Source organism: Nymphalis io, chromosome 11 (assembly GCF_905147045.1).
Source record: "Nymphalis io chromosome 11, ilAglIoxx1.1, whole genome shotgun sequence".
Classification (NCBI taxonomy): Eukaryota; Metazoa; Arthropoda; class Insecta; order Lepidoptera; family Nymphalidae; genus Nymphalis; species Nymphalis io.
In genome coordinates, this window is record NC_065898.1 from 11,329,713 (window position 1) to 11,346,654 (window position 16,942).

General features: G+C 33.8%; 1 protein-coding gene across 1 annotated transcript; it reads left to right on the top strand.

The window, feature by feature from the left end:
* Positions 1–1,730: 1,730 nt before the first annotated feature.
* On the top strand, positions 1,731–16,849 carry LOC126771791 (zinc finger CCHC domain-containing protein 24-like). The gene is made up of 4 exons (XM_050491891.1): positions 1,731–2,050; positions 11,615–11,806; positions 15,089–15,253; positions 15,764–16,849. Exons 1-4 carry the CDS (start codon positions 1,895–1,897, stop codon positions 15,875–15,877), a joined length of 627 nt encoding a protein of 208 aa, XP_050347848.1. The 5' UTR covers positions 1,731–1,894; the 3' UTR covers positions 15,878–16,849.
* Positions 16,850–16,942: the final 93 nt, after the last annotated feature.

Here is a 16,942-nt window from a genome sequence, read left to right on the forward strand (position 1 = left end):
AACGCAGAATGGATTAAAAAATTCAAAGAATATTTTAATATTTTGTTTGATAATTCTTTTAAATAATTATATTATAAATATTTTGATATATTTTTTTTCACATTTATTAACATACCTTGTAAAGTCAGACAAATTTTAATTACAGAAAATACTTCGTTACATTTTTATTTTGATAAGGATGTGTGATAAAAAAAATGAAATAATACTACCGTTTATTTTATTCTATTTAAAAAAAAATTAAGACAATTTATTGTGACGTCTCTATAAAAGGTAAATCATATTAATATTTATTGTGTGGCTGACTTTTGAATATTTAATGCAATCTTGTAAAAAGATTCATATAGATAAGTGCTGGTAAGAACACTAATTTAATAAAGTATATTTCGATTTGATTTGATTTATGTAGGGGTTCAGGCTTTCATATAAATAAATAGCAAATAAGAAAATAGCATATATAATATAATTGAAAGATTTACTATGAGCTTTCTACGCCATTTACATCAAATGTGCTTCTATTATTAGTTTTTTATTACTTACAATATATTTAGGCAAGTAGGTGGGCCACCTGACTCTATGTGGTCACCACCCATAGATATTGGCCACCAACCTTGGGAACTAAGATGTTATGTCTCTTGTGCCTGTAGTTTAACTGACTCACTCACACTTCAAACCATAACACAACAATCCTATTGCTGTTTGGCAGTATATAGGCATATTCTATGTAATGAGTGAGTCACACCTCAAAAGTTGAGCTTGCACAAAGCCTTGTACCAAATATTATGAAACTAAATATGAATTTATTATTTTGTAAAACATTCTTGGAGATAATATTATCTAAATATTGAAATTTCATAAGCATTCAGCGCGTAGTTTAGAAGTTAGCGAACAAAGTGACACGCGTAAAAGAATACATTGTACTATAACTTTTATGCTAGGACTTCATACAGGAGAGATGAGGAAATTGCATTAGTAAACGGTGCGCTGTTAACCACATGTGCCACTGTAACTTAAATGTCACTATATTTTAAAATAAGAATAAGATTAATTATATATTATCTGTATTCTTTTACGATATAATCGAGTTCTTTATTAATTTCTGTAGACGTGCGAGAGCCATCGAGGAACGAACACAAAAACTTTCGCATTTACAATAATAGGGATTGTGTTGTTTCAGTTTGTTAACGAAACTACATTTTGTTTACCAATTACTACGAGGTTAAACGATAGCTGTTGGCCTGATCGTGGTAGGGGGGGTGACAAAAATATTGCTCCAAGGAGTCCCGCGTTGGGTGTGCCCACATGTTCGATAGTGATGTAACAAAATTTATTCAAGATTGTCGATAGAAATTAATTAATATACTTACTCAACACATTGTTTAGTAAGTGATGTATTTTAATGCATAAAAAGCAATTTCCTTTTTAAACAAAAACTTGTTAATATATTGCGAAGTTTTTAGTTTTTGTAAGTTAATAAGTTTAGTTTAGCGTTTTAAAATAGATATTAAACAGTTAAAGCGATGTAATAATAAGCTAAAACATAAAATGTTTCTGTACATTTATTGTATTACAAAATACATGAATAAAATGCACATATAAAATAGTTTTGTCTATTTAAAAAATTGTCCTGTAAGCTTAACAATATTAAGTCGACAAACAAATAGCTTGCTCGCCATCTCTAATCCCAACATCTCCCGTCTTAAGGAGCGCCGCTAGTCACAGTGTGGCCGGCGCGCGCGCATCCCGCTCAACGTACCGCGTTCCAAAAATATCAACAGTCGGCCCGGCCGCGTTCCCATGCCATGTTCCCCGCGTGAACTCCTTATTACGAATTGCAATTTTTACAAAAGTAATTATCGCTTATCAATATAGTGCTGGAACAAATTATCGATATCGCATGTGCAGTGCAATTTTGAGTGCCTCACGTCACACCGATGCTGCGATGTCACCAACCGCCATCGGCGGCGACTTGCCCCAATGGTGTGGCAAGACAGAGGGGTGCCCTCAAGCTCTGCTAGGCTGGCTCTACCTGACCCACGATCAGAACGATCAGGTACACCAATATTCAAAACTCCGGGTTAATGTAATTTTATAATCGACTGTTTTATTTATAGTACTTTTATTAATACGTTGGGAACTGTAAATAGGACTTCTATGTAACTCAGCATGTGCTAGTTACATTCATAATATTATCGGAACTATTCAACATAATTAGAATTGCAATATATCGTATTTCTTACCAGTGTTACCATTATAATAATTAGAACTTGTTACTCATTAAAATAACGACAATTTGCTATTTCCTGGTTCCTATTTATATGCACATAGATACCAAATTAGTATAACGTTTTGTATACATATGTTTTTTTTGTATTTTAAGAGAAAAACTGTTTAGCTTGTCGTTGGTTTCAACACATTTGTGGCAACGCTTGACTTTGTTTCAAAGATTGAATTATTTTATGTATAATTTGTAAGCCGTATATTTATATCGTATGTTTAGTTATTGATTTATACTTGTTTATATACGACATTACATAAATTAAAAGCATAATAAAATAGTAACAGAAATTAATATGCACTATAAATGTCTTATCACTAACTAAGACTTCATTTATACATTTGGGTTAGGTAGGGGATTTGAAAATTACATTGAGCGTTGTTGGTACAGTTATTTGTATTTACAGATTTTATCTCTGGAGTTTTATAACAAGAACTTGTCACATAAACGATTGATAAATTTTCATAGCACTTCTATTTCTTTTAGTTCCGCGGCATAATTAATTTTTTAAGGTATTCTTAAAACAATACAATTCGTAAGTATATATATACTAAGCTGATAAATTATTTCTAAGCAAATATTCACAATAATTTTATCAAATTAGAAAATAAAAATCATAATCATCAATAAAAAAATAACGTAATGATAAAAACATTACAAAATGTCGAAGTTATTCTATCGCAATAAAACACGCATGTTATGAAGAAACATTAAATAAAATATACAAATTAAATGAAAATAATTATCCACTAGCTAATTCCAAATTTAATATTGAGTTTGACAAATTCAAATTACAAAAAATAAAATAAAAACAGCTACATATTCTATTCCTTTAACAATATAATATTATTTATTAAAAAGAAAAAAAAAACGAACTTGTAACTCGCTCGTAAATTAGTCATTTATGTATACCACATGACCCCTTCATATACATTATATTTTGGTGCAAGTGATGTAAACCATGCAGGTACCGTCTAAAATTAACATTACGATCGACTTCCCCGATTTTAAACACGTGGTTAACGGCCCCAGTTCTAGACAGGCAATGCAGTTCACTGGAGTCATACTCGATGATATGTGTTCATCTGACTGCAGCGAACCAAATGAGGTTCAATAACCTCATTGGTAAATTTTACTCATTTTGGTAAAATTATTTTTAACATCTTTTATATAAATAAATTGATGATTACTAACTTAGCGTAATATAAATTCGAAGCATTTATATTAATTTATTCAACTATTTATATTATCCTGCAATAAAACAACCAATCTTACTTTATCTAGTATAGAATATTACTATTAAAAAATATTTTTAACGGTTTATAGAGTTGTTTAGGGAGTGATTGTTGAACAATGCTCTGTCGAACAATGCTCTGTCTTTTTTCGAATGTCAAATCAATGATGACAGAAAAAGAGAAATGTGTGCTTAACTAAAACACCCGCTAAACAATGCCGTAATTGAATAAGTATCTGCGGGTCTTTATATAGAGTCATATATCCAGGATGAAAATATTGACTTTGCGGAATATAATTTTCACAATACAATACAATTATAGTTTATATAGTTTTATATTATAATTGTGTTTTTTTTTTCCGAAACAGCCTGTGAATGTCCCACTGCTGGGCTAAAGGCCTCCTCTCCTCTTTTTGAGGAGAGGAGGCCTTTTGCTGGGCTAAAGGCCTCCTCTTTTCTATCTATAAAAGCGGATTCAGTATAAAAGTAGAAAAAAAACTGTCAGTCTTTTACTTATACCTACTACGTTTCTCTTAATGAACGTCTTACTTACTCTTTTTTTATGTGTTCTTTGTCTTGTATATCTAAAATGTCAAAGTTTCTACGCCAATGTTTATATAAGAAATAAAACTTAAAATATTTAAATCGCTTATTTTAGCAAGGGCGTGTATTCTGTATTTGATTTAATAAACATGTGTTTTTGTTGGCCCTTTGAAGTCACTGTTTTTATTCAAAGATTAATAATATATAGAGATAATGCTTAAATGACATTTATAAGTTGAAACATAAAAAAGTTTTGCTTGTTCTTAGTTTTTTAAAATTAGATATTTAATATTAAATATATGAATTTAACGAATACAGAAATTAATGAATGATTTGAATCAATGGAATATATTTATCAAACCATTTAATTTTTATTTTATATGTTTGACATCTTAATATTTTATAAAACTTTAATTTTAAAACAAACGTTGAATATCAACGTTGAGCTTGTTCGTTCTACGTCAGAAAGTGATATTGCTTACAACAATAATAAAAATTTAAAAGAAAAATAACGTCACAGCAAAGCGATTTTCGACATTTTACCTACTATAATAAAATTCAAACGTGATTTTTATAAAATAACTTCAGTTCAACGATTATTATTGCAGTTAACTATGTCAGTATAACTTTGTTGAGTCATATGTACGACTTGTAAAACGACTTGAATTGACTATAATCATATTTTCATAGTTGTGTGTATGTACATTACATTACATATTGTACATTATGTACACACAACTATGAAAATATGTGTGAGAAATTAAAATTTAAAACAAATATGTGTTAAATTTTAATATTTTTAATTAAATTTTAATATTATGTGATGAATAAGTTAGAGAAATAATTATTAATGAAACAAAATAAAATAGGTTTTCATTATGTTTTATTAATAGTCCACATAGTGTCTTATTTAACAAAAAAAAGTTATTATTATGTAATTCTGATCGATTTCGGACCGAGAGAGTCAGGCGCAGGGCCTGTAATTATGTAAGGACAAACATGAAACTTACCTCAAGAAATGGTCGTAAAATCATAGAAAGTGATATGCAAAATTGGACATAATAATCATAACATTTCAAGAATACACTCATCAAAATAGTATACCACCATAAGTTTGTTGTCAACGTTTCACGGGTGAGTGAGAGAATCTGACACCCGGCGTCACAGTCATAGGTGACTAATCATTTAAAAAAAGCTTTATTTTGACTAAATAAAAACAAAGATTCAGTTACGGCTTAGTTTTTTTAAATCGGTCAGTTACAGTTACTGTGAATGTCCCACTGCTGGACTAAGGCCTCCTCTCCCTTTTTGAAGAGAAGCTTATTCCAACACGCTACTCCCATATGGGTTCTATACAGAATATCAATGAAAAAAATACATGCAGGTTTCATCACGATGTTTTCCTTCACCGTCAAGCACGAGGTTATAATTCAATCACAAATGAAGCACATGACAATTCAGTAGTGCTTGCCCCGGTTTGAACTCACGATCATCGGTTATGATTCATGCGTTCTTATCGTCTATCATATTTTATTTTACCATTAAATAATAACGTATCTATTTCCTGTACAACGTAACTACGTGCCTTGACATAAACAGACTAAATTAAGAGTGGAAGGTATCGAATTAAATGTAACGCTAGCACATAAATGCGCGTTGACGGTGTCAGAACTCAAAGGCGGTGCGAACTCCGGTCGTTGAGATTGTATGAAGTAACTTGAGGCCCATTTTATAAATGGAATATACAATAATAATTAATATTATACTTAAATACTAAAGTGAGTTTGCTTATTCGTTTGTTACGATTTCAGGTTTAGGTTTAAAGATTATTTATTCCCATAAAGACAATTACATCACTTACATGAGAACACAATTGAAGAAAAAATACAAACGATTAACAGACATTCGTTGTCGTACTTACATTTTTCAATGGAGAAAATAACACACAAATCATCAAACACAATTTGAAATAACACACAAAACATCACCACGATTTGAAAACCACTCTTATTCCATTCTACATACTCAGACAGATATTTTTGTAATAATATAATGAGACAGTCGCTTTTTGAATATATCGAACGAGTCAATATTTTTAATGTCTGAGGGTATCTTGTTATAAAGACGCGCACCGTCATATGTTATTGCGGTTTGACCGAACTTGGTACGAGTTTTAGACTGAACAATGAGACTCGCGCGTTGAGTGCAGGGGCGCCCAGATTTTTTGCTGCTATTAAATTGTAGTTCGGAATGGACATTTTTATTAATAGTTTTACGTATAAAAGTGCAGGTGCTGTAATTATATAATTGTTTTATGCTCATTAATTTAGTTTCACGATAAATTTTTTTAGTTGATGTTCGAAATTTAAAATTAAATAACTTTTTTACTGTTTTATTTTGTAGGACTTGTAGTTTGAGGCATGGAGTGAGATAAATTTACTTATTAAGTGATTTATGTGAACATTCCATGTTAAATAAGTATCACGTCTTCATTACAAAAACGATCATTATGAAAATATTTATACACTGTTATCGGTACAGAAAAAGACATAGGGTACTTAACTCCCCCACTAGACACGCGTGTTTGTGATTATAATTTATCTCGTGCTTGACGGTGAAGAAAAACATCGGGAGGAAACCTCCATGTGTCTAATTTCACTGAAATTCAGCCACATGTGTATTCCACCAGCCCACATTGGAGCAGCATGGTGGAATAAGCTCTAAACCTTCTCCTCAAAAAGGGAGAGGAGGCCTTAGCCCAACAGTGAGGCATTCACAGGCTTTTACTGTAATTTTTATATATGTTTCCTCGACAGCCAATCATAACGACAAACAACCTTCGCAAGCTGAGCTCGGTCCCCTCACAATCATAGTCTGTTCACGATAGTACGGCAATCCGACAGGCCAAGAGAGAAAATATATATTTTTTTATATTATTTTTCTCAATTACACTAAAGACTGTGTTTATTTAAACGCGAATTTTCTGTCCTTATTAATTTGACATTCAAATGATGACATAGCAATTTTTAACTGATTTACAGGTTAAGTCGTTAACATGTAACTAATGTATACACTCGCACATGACATCGTGAATGAATAGCCACAAAGGGAGCGATGGGACATTGCGAGTGTAGAATGCGCAGACACCACTCGCGAATCACAGCTAAACATTGCGGCCAGCTTGATAAAATCTCACTTATTTTCATGGTTTACATTGTATGAAAAAGATGACTGATCTTGTATGATTTAGCAATTTGTTAAAATCGATTCATCGCTAATAATAGCCACGATTAAATAAATACCTACAGCTTCCCCAATCTGAATCTACAGTAACGTAACTTAAAACGTGCCGTTGTATGACAGGAATGCTAGATTTGTTCGGCACAATCGATTCGCCCGGATATTTTCAGACAATTAAAATTCTAAGAAGAGAAAAAAACTTAATTAGAAAAATATATTTAATGTATTAATGTAACACTGGTGCGAATGTCAGTACCAACTTTATGTGATGCCCGGTAACATTATTTGACTTGTCGATCTAGTGGCTTACTTATAAAGATCCCAAAGTCCTGAGTTTAAATCTCTGATCATGCCAATAATAAGCCTTTTAAGACCATGGCGTTCTTAGCTAGCATCAACACCGCGTTTCGAAGTTGAAAGTGTCTGCACTCCCGTACCTCGAAAAGCTTATAAAGTCATTAGTCCTGCACTGAATTCTACGACTACTAAAAAGTTATTAGAATTTTTTATATCAAGAAAATCTCTAAAGTAAATATGTACTTATATGTGTCGTTGGCGTTGTCTGCTTCGTTGGTCTAGTGGCTTGATGTTAGGCCGCAGACCCGGAGGTCGTGGGTTCAATTCCCAGGTCGGGCCAATAAAAAGTTACTGGGTTTTTCGGTCAGTAAATTCTCAGTAGCAACCCGGAGTCTGGAAGTTGGAAGTGTGTTCACACCCGTGCCTCGGAAAGCACGTAAAGCCGTTGGTCCTGCGCCTGAACTCTTTCCGGTCGTGTCGGATTGCCGTCGAATCGGATTATGAGAGTTAGGGAATAGAGAGTGCACCTGTGTTTGTACACACTTGTGCGCTATAATATCTCCTACGTAGTCGGCTAATCTCTCTTGAGATTGGCCGCCGTGGCCGAAATCGGTCTGGAGGACATTATATTATTTTATACGTGGCGTATTCAAACGAATATAAGCAGTATATAGTACAGACGTCCCAATCGTTTCAAATATATTTTTAGCTGACTTATAACAAACAAAAAAATTGTGTTTTTCAAAAAGATTAAAGTGCGCAGAGAACATCCATAATATTTAACCAATTTCGCGCACGGAGTGAACGTTAAATTTTATAACTCCAGCCACGGTATAATTAAGATTTAAATGTTATTTATCTTTTAATTTTTTTACCGAATTACGTATTTTTAATGACCAGTAAAATAACGTTACCAGATATTATTACGACACAAGACATAATTTACTGGTGGTAGAGCTTTGTGCAAGTTCGTCTGGGTAGGTACCACCCACTCATCAGATATTCTACCGCAAGGCAGCAGTACTCGGTATTGTTGTGTTCCGGTTTGAAGGGTGGGTGAGCCAGTGTAATTACAGGCACAAGGGATATAACATCTTAGTTCCCAAGTTTGGTGGCGCATTGGTGATGTAAGCGATGGTTAACATTTCTTACAATGCCAATGTCTATAGGCGTTGATGACCAGTTACTATCAGGTGGCCCATATGCTCGTCCGCCTTCCTATTCTATAAAAAAAAGACAACGAGGCGTGAGACAACCATGAGAATAAAACGTACGGGTCTCGTACCCGTACGTTACGTTACGTATCTATTTGGGGTATGTAAGTACTCATACATTATTCCGATTGTTTTTTGAATATAAACTTACCACAAATTACGAAATTAAGCATATGATTTTTCAAGGTTTCAGTGGTGTTTGCCCTGATTTGAACCTGCGAGTGTTGGTTTGGAACTGTAGATTGTACACATGTGATTGCACATCCATGGAGACTTCCTCTCACTCCTTGTGTTGTCTTCCTTCACCATTGAGCACGGGATGAATTACAAAATGCATACTACTAATGATACTTGCTCCTTTAACCTTAAGAATATGGTATATAAAAAAAACAGCTGATTTGAATACCAACCGATACCTTTAGATTAAAATGATCATGATTCATTTATAAACCAATTACAAATAAACACAGTATATTTCAAACGTCCGAAAAAGTCAAGAGACTAATCTGCTTTCCCTACAAAATTCAACACCTAAAGTTATTTTTGTAAACAAGCATAAAAAAGTCTAGATTTATCGTACACAGCTGGAAAATGTCAAGTCGCGAAGTTCGACTGTGTCGTTTTAAAAGAGAGACGCCATAAAAATTAGGTTTTGACATTGCTACGTTAATACGTACAAATTGTTAACGTTTTCTACATAATTGTAAAATCCAATAAAATCCTAATCGTTGAAGATTAATCCGATAATAATTTATAGAAAGAAAATAAAAAAAATAAACAAACAGAAAAATTAAAATGTATTGCGTTTATCTATGACGCAATATAATAAACTTTTCATATAATAGTCTAAGGTATATACATTTTCTTTTCACACACAGATATTCTACTACTGGTGGTAGGGCTTTGTGAAAACTCGTCTGGGTAGGTACCACCCACTCATCAGATATTCTACCGCAAAACAGCAATACTTGATATTGTTGTGTTCCGGTTTGAAGGGTGAGTGAGCCAGTGTAATTACAGGCACAAGGGACATAAAATCTTAGTTCCCAAGGTTGGTGGCGCATTGGATATGTAAGCGATGGTTGACATTTCTTACAATGCCAATGTCTAAGAGCGTTGGTGACCACTTACCATCAGGTGGCCCATATGGTCGTCCGCCTTCCTATTCTATAAAAAAAAAAAAAATCATGTGACGTATAGAAATGACTATCACGGATCTTTACTTGATTACCCAAATAAACCTTATGTGCAAAAAACGTTAAATATAGGAACCGGAACTAATGCTTGTCTGTAATCTTACAAAACAAGTTATTCTTAATAGCTAGAATAAGATTATCAACTAGCTGTTCGAGTCTTCCGTCCGAGTCATTTTTATTAGAAATATGAATGAAGGCTAAACAAACAGATAGACAGAAAGAGACAGACTATAAATAATATTGCTATACATGTTTATACTGAAATTTTATTTTTAGTTATACACGCGAAATTTACGAAACACTATGTATACAAGTTTCAGTACTTCATTTCGGTACACTAAGTTGCTATAGAATAGTATCCAAATACATTTAAAAGCTTCAAACATAAGCAAAACATTGACAAAATAATCTATATTTTATTTTTTGTCATTTCATCCTACGATTCTATTAAAAATTTTTCGAAATATTGCAGTCTTATACACGTTCCTTATCAATTGTTTAGTTGAACACTGATTTCGCTCTTTCTGACATTATTAATTTGATATTCGAAAGAAAAAGACAGAATTTTTTCACTAATAACCCGCAAAACGACGTTTATAAATAACTCTGTTAGTAATTAGAAACAAAAGTATTATAAATGTTGAAATATCCTTTACCGAAAGTTCACGTTTTAAATTTGACTAACACCAGTCTTTTAACTCCCGGAGATACAAAGACTTGGTGAGTCAGCGCGTCAACGCACGCGTCTTAGAATTGGAACGAATTGATACGTAATTCGTTAAACAGATGCGCGCACGCCGCCCAACCAATGGTAGTTTGTTATTTACTGCGATTTCATTTGTCTAATCGACCCCGCAACATGTCGTATTGATTATAATCACGCGCAGTTGTTAACGGAGATCTATCGTTGATGTAACCGGCCAAGTTCCTGTGTCTTATTTCGAATTATGAATATATTATTTCAAATTCATATTCAAATTATTTTTAAGCCTTTTTAGTTGCAGTTTTTAATTATATACATTTATTGTTGTTGTTTTTATAATTAAACAATAAAATCTATATTGTGTTTTTTTGAATATATTATATTTTGATTATAAATATATGTTTTTAATTCTTCAATGAATAGTTGTATTAATTATATAATGTATTATATTACTACTGCTTTAGTTTCACTACCTCCGAGTTGCCTGTAAGAGATCACTATCATTGGCATATCGTCTACAAGTCACTTTGTTTTGTATTGTCACTTTTGCGTTTCACTACGCGTTTCCCCCACGGGAACAGTAGGGGGTATGTGGAGCTCGCCGGTGTTCAAGGCACCGAGTGCGCCCCGAACATCGGAATACCCACTAAAAAACCAGCGGTACCCTTTCCGTCTTAACGAGGAGCGCCACGGGATCGCTTTCGCATGCTACCGTGACGAAATTAAAGCAACCCTCACTGAACCCTCATTTAATGTTTTGCAGTGCTCTTAGACCTCAAGCGCCTGAACTAAAGTGAAACATCGCCTATGTACTAAATTTGTTACCATTCTTTGATTAAAATATTAGCTAACAACAAACAACATTTAAATTAACAAACAACATTTAAACAAAATATTTACATCAAATTATAGTGGGTACCAGGATCAGTATGGGGTCCACTCCCGACCGCCGCGACGGGCTCCACGCACCAAGCAGACGATACCAGCTCGCTGGCGGAACAGTTGTCAGCGCTCTCCCTACGACGTCCCCCGCGACCTCCGCCCCCGGCCTACATGTGCCACTTGTGCTTCAAGAAAGGACACTACATTGGAGATTGTCCACAGGTAATCAATATAATAATAATATCTTGATTTTTCAGGCATCAAGGCCCATACTTTTGGTACAACATAATATTACATAACATACATTAATAATTAGACTCACAATCACAAAAATAATTATTAAAATATATAAGAATTAATAATTAACTATTTAATGAATGAGATAAAATAAAATTGATCATATTTGAGGCACATAAACCAAATGTCAAAGTGTGTAGGAGCCTAAGAATCATTATAATATAGACACAAGACACAATATAATATCAGATTACAACGTTTGCGGTGCAATGATGAATAAGGAATAATTTATATTTCCTATAAAGTAGTTCACATATCATAACACGGCCTATTTACTCTGTCAACACTGCCAACTCCCAACTGCCTCGAGGTTCAAATCCAGGACCTTGAGGATCATCAACTTTATATGCTAGTTACAAGACAATCGAGGCTATGTGGCATTGCAATAATCGTATGGATGCAAAACTGAGATCAACGTCGAATAGCAAAGCCTTTTTATGTATATAATAAATAAGAGTAAGATGAATCTGAAAAAGCCAAACTTTTATATTAAATATAAAGCCTTTCGAGGGTTATAATTTATCTAATGAAAAGATAATGATTGCTCAGTATACAGCAATCATGCTCAATGGCTTTATACATTGCCGTGCGTCGACCTTTTATACATGTATATAATTATGTAGCTTACTGATATGTAGAGATTAGTTGAATATCATTTAATAATAAAACTTAATACCGTGGAATACATATTATTTATTCCATTAATTATTTTATTTGTTTTTAATTCATACACAATATAACTGGGTACATTTTAAGTTACATACGGTATTGTGTAACTCGAAACTCACCACAGAACGCGATAGTAAAATATCATAAAATTATATGTGACATTGACTTTAATAATTACAAGATTCAAGAAAACAGCGTATCAGTATAAGTAGATTTTCAACATTTCACGAATGAGATCCGAAGTGACTTCGTACAGAATAGCACTGCAGTGCAGTTTTTGTAGTTATAGAGCACAAGTTCGTATGCAAACATCCTGTACGCTCTTTATTTCCTCAATTTAGAGTGAGCGGCTCAATGGGACAGCAATCCGACACGACCGGAGAAAGCAGACTTTGCTCTTTACAAGTTTACACGATCTAATAGACACAGCATCACACAGCCAAATCTGACTCCAGACCACCAAACAAGAATTTCTTGACACACGAATGAAACTGATTGATTTTATTGGCAACAGACTGATGAGACAATATATTCAAGACAGACTCGTCACCATAGCGATAATTGTCGTAATTAGTAAATTATAACCATAAGCGCACGTTGTAAATGCAGCTATTTCCGCTAAGTTCCACTGGCTTTATGCCAGATTATTATTTTCATATTTTCTCCTGCAGGCAGATACATCAAACTCTTTAATCATCGCAGCCATGTGTCATGATCGTTAAATTGATCTGTCGTCGGCCCACAATACGTCCTAAATTCAAAATTATTATGTAAAAATAGCACAACTTTATTTAACATAGATAACTGATATGATATGAATCCACGCAGTTCTGTTCCCTAGTGCGTTTTACACACATTGCAAAACAGTATATAAGATCCTCTTTTGGATAATTATATAATTTAAAATAGCATTTAGTATTGTTTTGTGCATTTTTCGTGTTATGTGTTTAATAAAGAGTATAAACAAACAAACAACAAAGTAATCTTATAAATGCGTATGTTTGTATTTCGATGTTTGTCACTGATACTAAATTACTATATTCAAGAAACGGATCGTTTTGCTTACGGATATTAAAATTGTCTACAAGGCGTAAATCAAAAGTACTATATAAAAAAGTATCGTCAATTTCGAGTTCCGATGTTCTGTAGAATGTATGTGAAAATTTTATAGAAACTTATACTAAAATGGTCCGTTAGTGATCACTTACTGTTGTACAATAATAATTGGTTAAGTCTAAGAAGCGAGCCTAAATCACGCTCTTGATAGACTGATTTGACTGGTCACATATGATTATATAGAAGTTGATTATATCCTGGATTACAGAAGTAGAATTATTTGAAGCGAAGCGGACTGTTAACAGTTGGAATGATGCGGGTTTATGAATACACATGTCACTTTATTGGACACATACAGTTTTGCTTATGTCCTTCACCGCCGAATATGAGACGAATTACGAACACAAATGAAGCACATGAAAAACACATCAGTAGTGGCTTTACATCGCCAAGGCGCCACCGACCTTGAGAATTAAGATGACCTGTTTCTTGTTCTTGTAGTTACACTCGCTCATTCACCCTTCAAATAGGAACATAATACTAAGTATTATAGTTTCGCTGTAGAATATCTGATAATAAACCTAAAAATAAAATTAACACACTAAAGTAAAAAAGATTTGTATTTTTTTTTTGTAAACGTCACTACTTTGATTTATTACTTACGAGATTAGTTTGGTAGACTTCTTTCAATATAAAGAACCTCTGTTTTGTCACGATAGCATTTATACTTGAACTCTCAACTTTGCTTTAAAAGGAAGGCATTGATTTGAGTATCCTATTACAGATTACTGAACAAAGCTGATTGTTAATAAAGTCCTTTTAAATTTAGGCTTAATATATTTCAAGAAAACAATGAGAATGTTATTATTTAAAATCGACCTTATTCTGAATAACGGATGAATTCGATTTCTCTCTTTCTGACATTAGTAATTTGACATCCGAAAGGATAATAAAAACGCAACGATTTACGCCGCTTTCCAATGTTACCTTGTAATGAAGAATATTTATTTATTTTTATATTATATTTATTTTTTATTAACTATAAGCTTACGCTTCACCACATAATTGATAGCAAATAATAATGCAGTATAAAATGATACGCGTTTAAATATTTTCTTTTGTCTTGAAAATGCCCGGATAATGTGTAGGAAACTGACACCGGAAGACAGCTAAATGCTTTATGCAAATAGGTGGAATGTCAATGACGTAAGGGTATAGAGTCACACGGTGCCTAGCAGTCCGATGATAGAAGGATGAAGGACGTATTAAGTCATATAACTTCTGTGTTCTCTCTGTGAAGAAAAGCTTGTATACTGACAGATACGCATTCAAACTATGGAATTTGGATTAAATTTGTGATAAGCTTACGAACTCCAATTCTAACCGATGCTTCAGTTAATTTTTTGACACGCTACAAGCCCAAAAAGGCGTATTACTGTGAATGCTTGATTATTATCATTAGTGTACGCATTGTGATTTCAGGCCCGACCGAAAGGCGAAGGTTTGACACCATACCAAGGAAAGAAACGTTGCTTCGGCGAGTACAAGTGTCCGAAGTGCAAACGCAAGTGGATGAGCGGTAACTCTTGGGCCAATAACGGTCAAGAGTGCATCAAGTGTCGGATCAACGTGTTTCCCCATAAACAGGTCAGCTACATAGCAAATAATTTTTTTTTCACGCAGTGGAAACCTTCAAATGGTACCCGGCTTCTTAGGGGGCGGGACTGGGTTATGAGGGATTCTTATACACTAAGTACCCACTAAGTACCCACTGCGATGACCGTCTTCGGCACGGATCGAAGAGGCTGCGGAAATCGTTTAAAATAACGCATCTGCGGCCTCTCCCTTGCTGTGCTCTGCTTGTGGCTCGGCGGAGCTCTCCTCAGGGGGCGAAGGTAATTTCACCCCCCCGCACTTCTCGCTAGTGCGTACGACAGCGCGAGGCTATCATAGGAGGACATGCAATAATGAAATAGAACGACGCATGCAATATAAAATCTTTTTGTCTATAGGTATAATGTTTCTAGATAATTCCATTTCAGTAATTATTAATATTTAGCGTATAAATTAACCGGCATCAGTTACAAATTCATAATCGCTACACTTTTATTGCTGTTGCCAACGCTCAGCTTGAATAAAACAAAAATTTGATTTCAGAGACCCTTGGAAAAACCCGACGGCCTGGATGTAAGCGATCAGTCTAAGATCCACCCCCAGCATCTCTGCCAGAAATGTCGTTCATTGGGTTATTACTGCCGCCGTGAATATTAACCTTCATTATGTTTTTAACGATATTTTTTCACATAAATATAATGGGATAGATATGATGATCAGGACGATGACATTTTGTTTCGACGTACTAAAAATCCAGACTGATTTTTAGTACGCCGAATGAATGAATGAATGAAGAATGTCTTTCATTCTAGCCCGCATTGTATTCATTCTCGCAAAAACTGGGTCGGTAATCTTCAGTTTAGTGGACAATCATATATTTTGTACACTTTTCGGCTTCCAACGTGGAATTAAGTTATACATACATATATTTATGAAAAAAGTTGTCCGTTTTAAACTCATGCTTAATCGGCTTCGGCCTGTTTGTACGGTTACATTTCCAGTTAACAGCCAAGATATATCTACAGGCTAAAACACACGTAGTGAACCAAAACAAAACAATTCCATCTCTAAAAAAAATACTCTTGATGAGTGAACTCAGCTTTATATTTTAACACCAGTTCGAACGGTTAGTTGCCTCTATAGCCTTACACAAGTAACTGTGCTCGGTACACACAACTCATATTGAATAACACAAAGTATAAATTGTGCTCTTGTTGTCGATATATCATTTGCGGAACTGTTACACTCTTGAAGCACACAGTACATTCGAACCGTACAGTACAGTAACAGCCTGTTAATGTCCCACTGCTGGGCTAAGGCCTCCTCTCCCTTTTTGAGGAAAAGATTTAGCTTCAAAATTCAGTGGTGCTTGCCCGCGTTCACGCGTTCTAACCACTAAGCCATCTCGGTTTTTTTTTTCGAACACATTCAGACAATGTTACCGAAATATGTATAGGATATAAAAACACATATATAATAATAATTTAATTATCATAGAAAGACGAAGCGAAACTTTTTATTTCAGCGGCTTACGCTGATGCATGAAACTGACAAAATCAATAAACAGATATATTTTTTTAATCATTATGTTACCATAGACGAATGCACCAAATATAATCCCAAAATATGATTTACCAAATATTAACTTATAAAGTTAGTTAGTTACTTAAGCTATTAAGTTACTTAATACTTTTTTATTTAAAGTTAATGTTTTTAAATAAT

Excerpts from the sequence above, each read along its gene's own strand:
- LOC126771791 (XM_050491891.1), top strand. The coding sequence starts at position 1,895 with ATGTGCAGTGCAATTTTGAGTGCCTCACGTCACACCGATGCTGCGATG. Across the intron at positions 2,051-11,614 it reads CCCACGATCAGAACGATCAG|TGGGTACCAGGATCAGTATG; the intron begins GTACACCAATAT and ends ATCAAATTATAG. Across the intron at positions 11,807-15,088 it reads ACATTGGAGATTGTCCACAG|GCCCGACCGAAAGGCGAAGG; the intron begins GTAATCAATATA and ends TTGTGATTTCAG.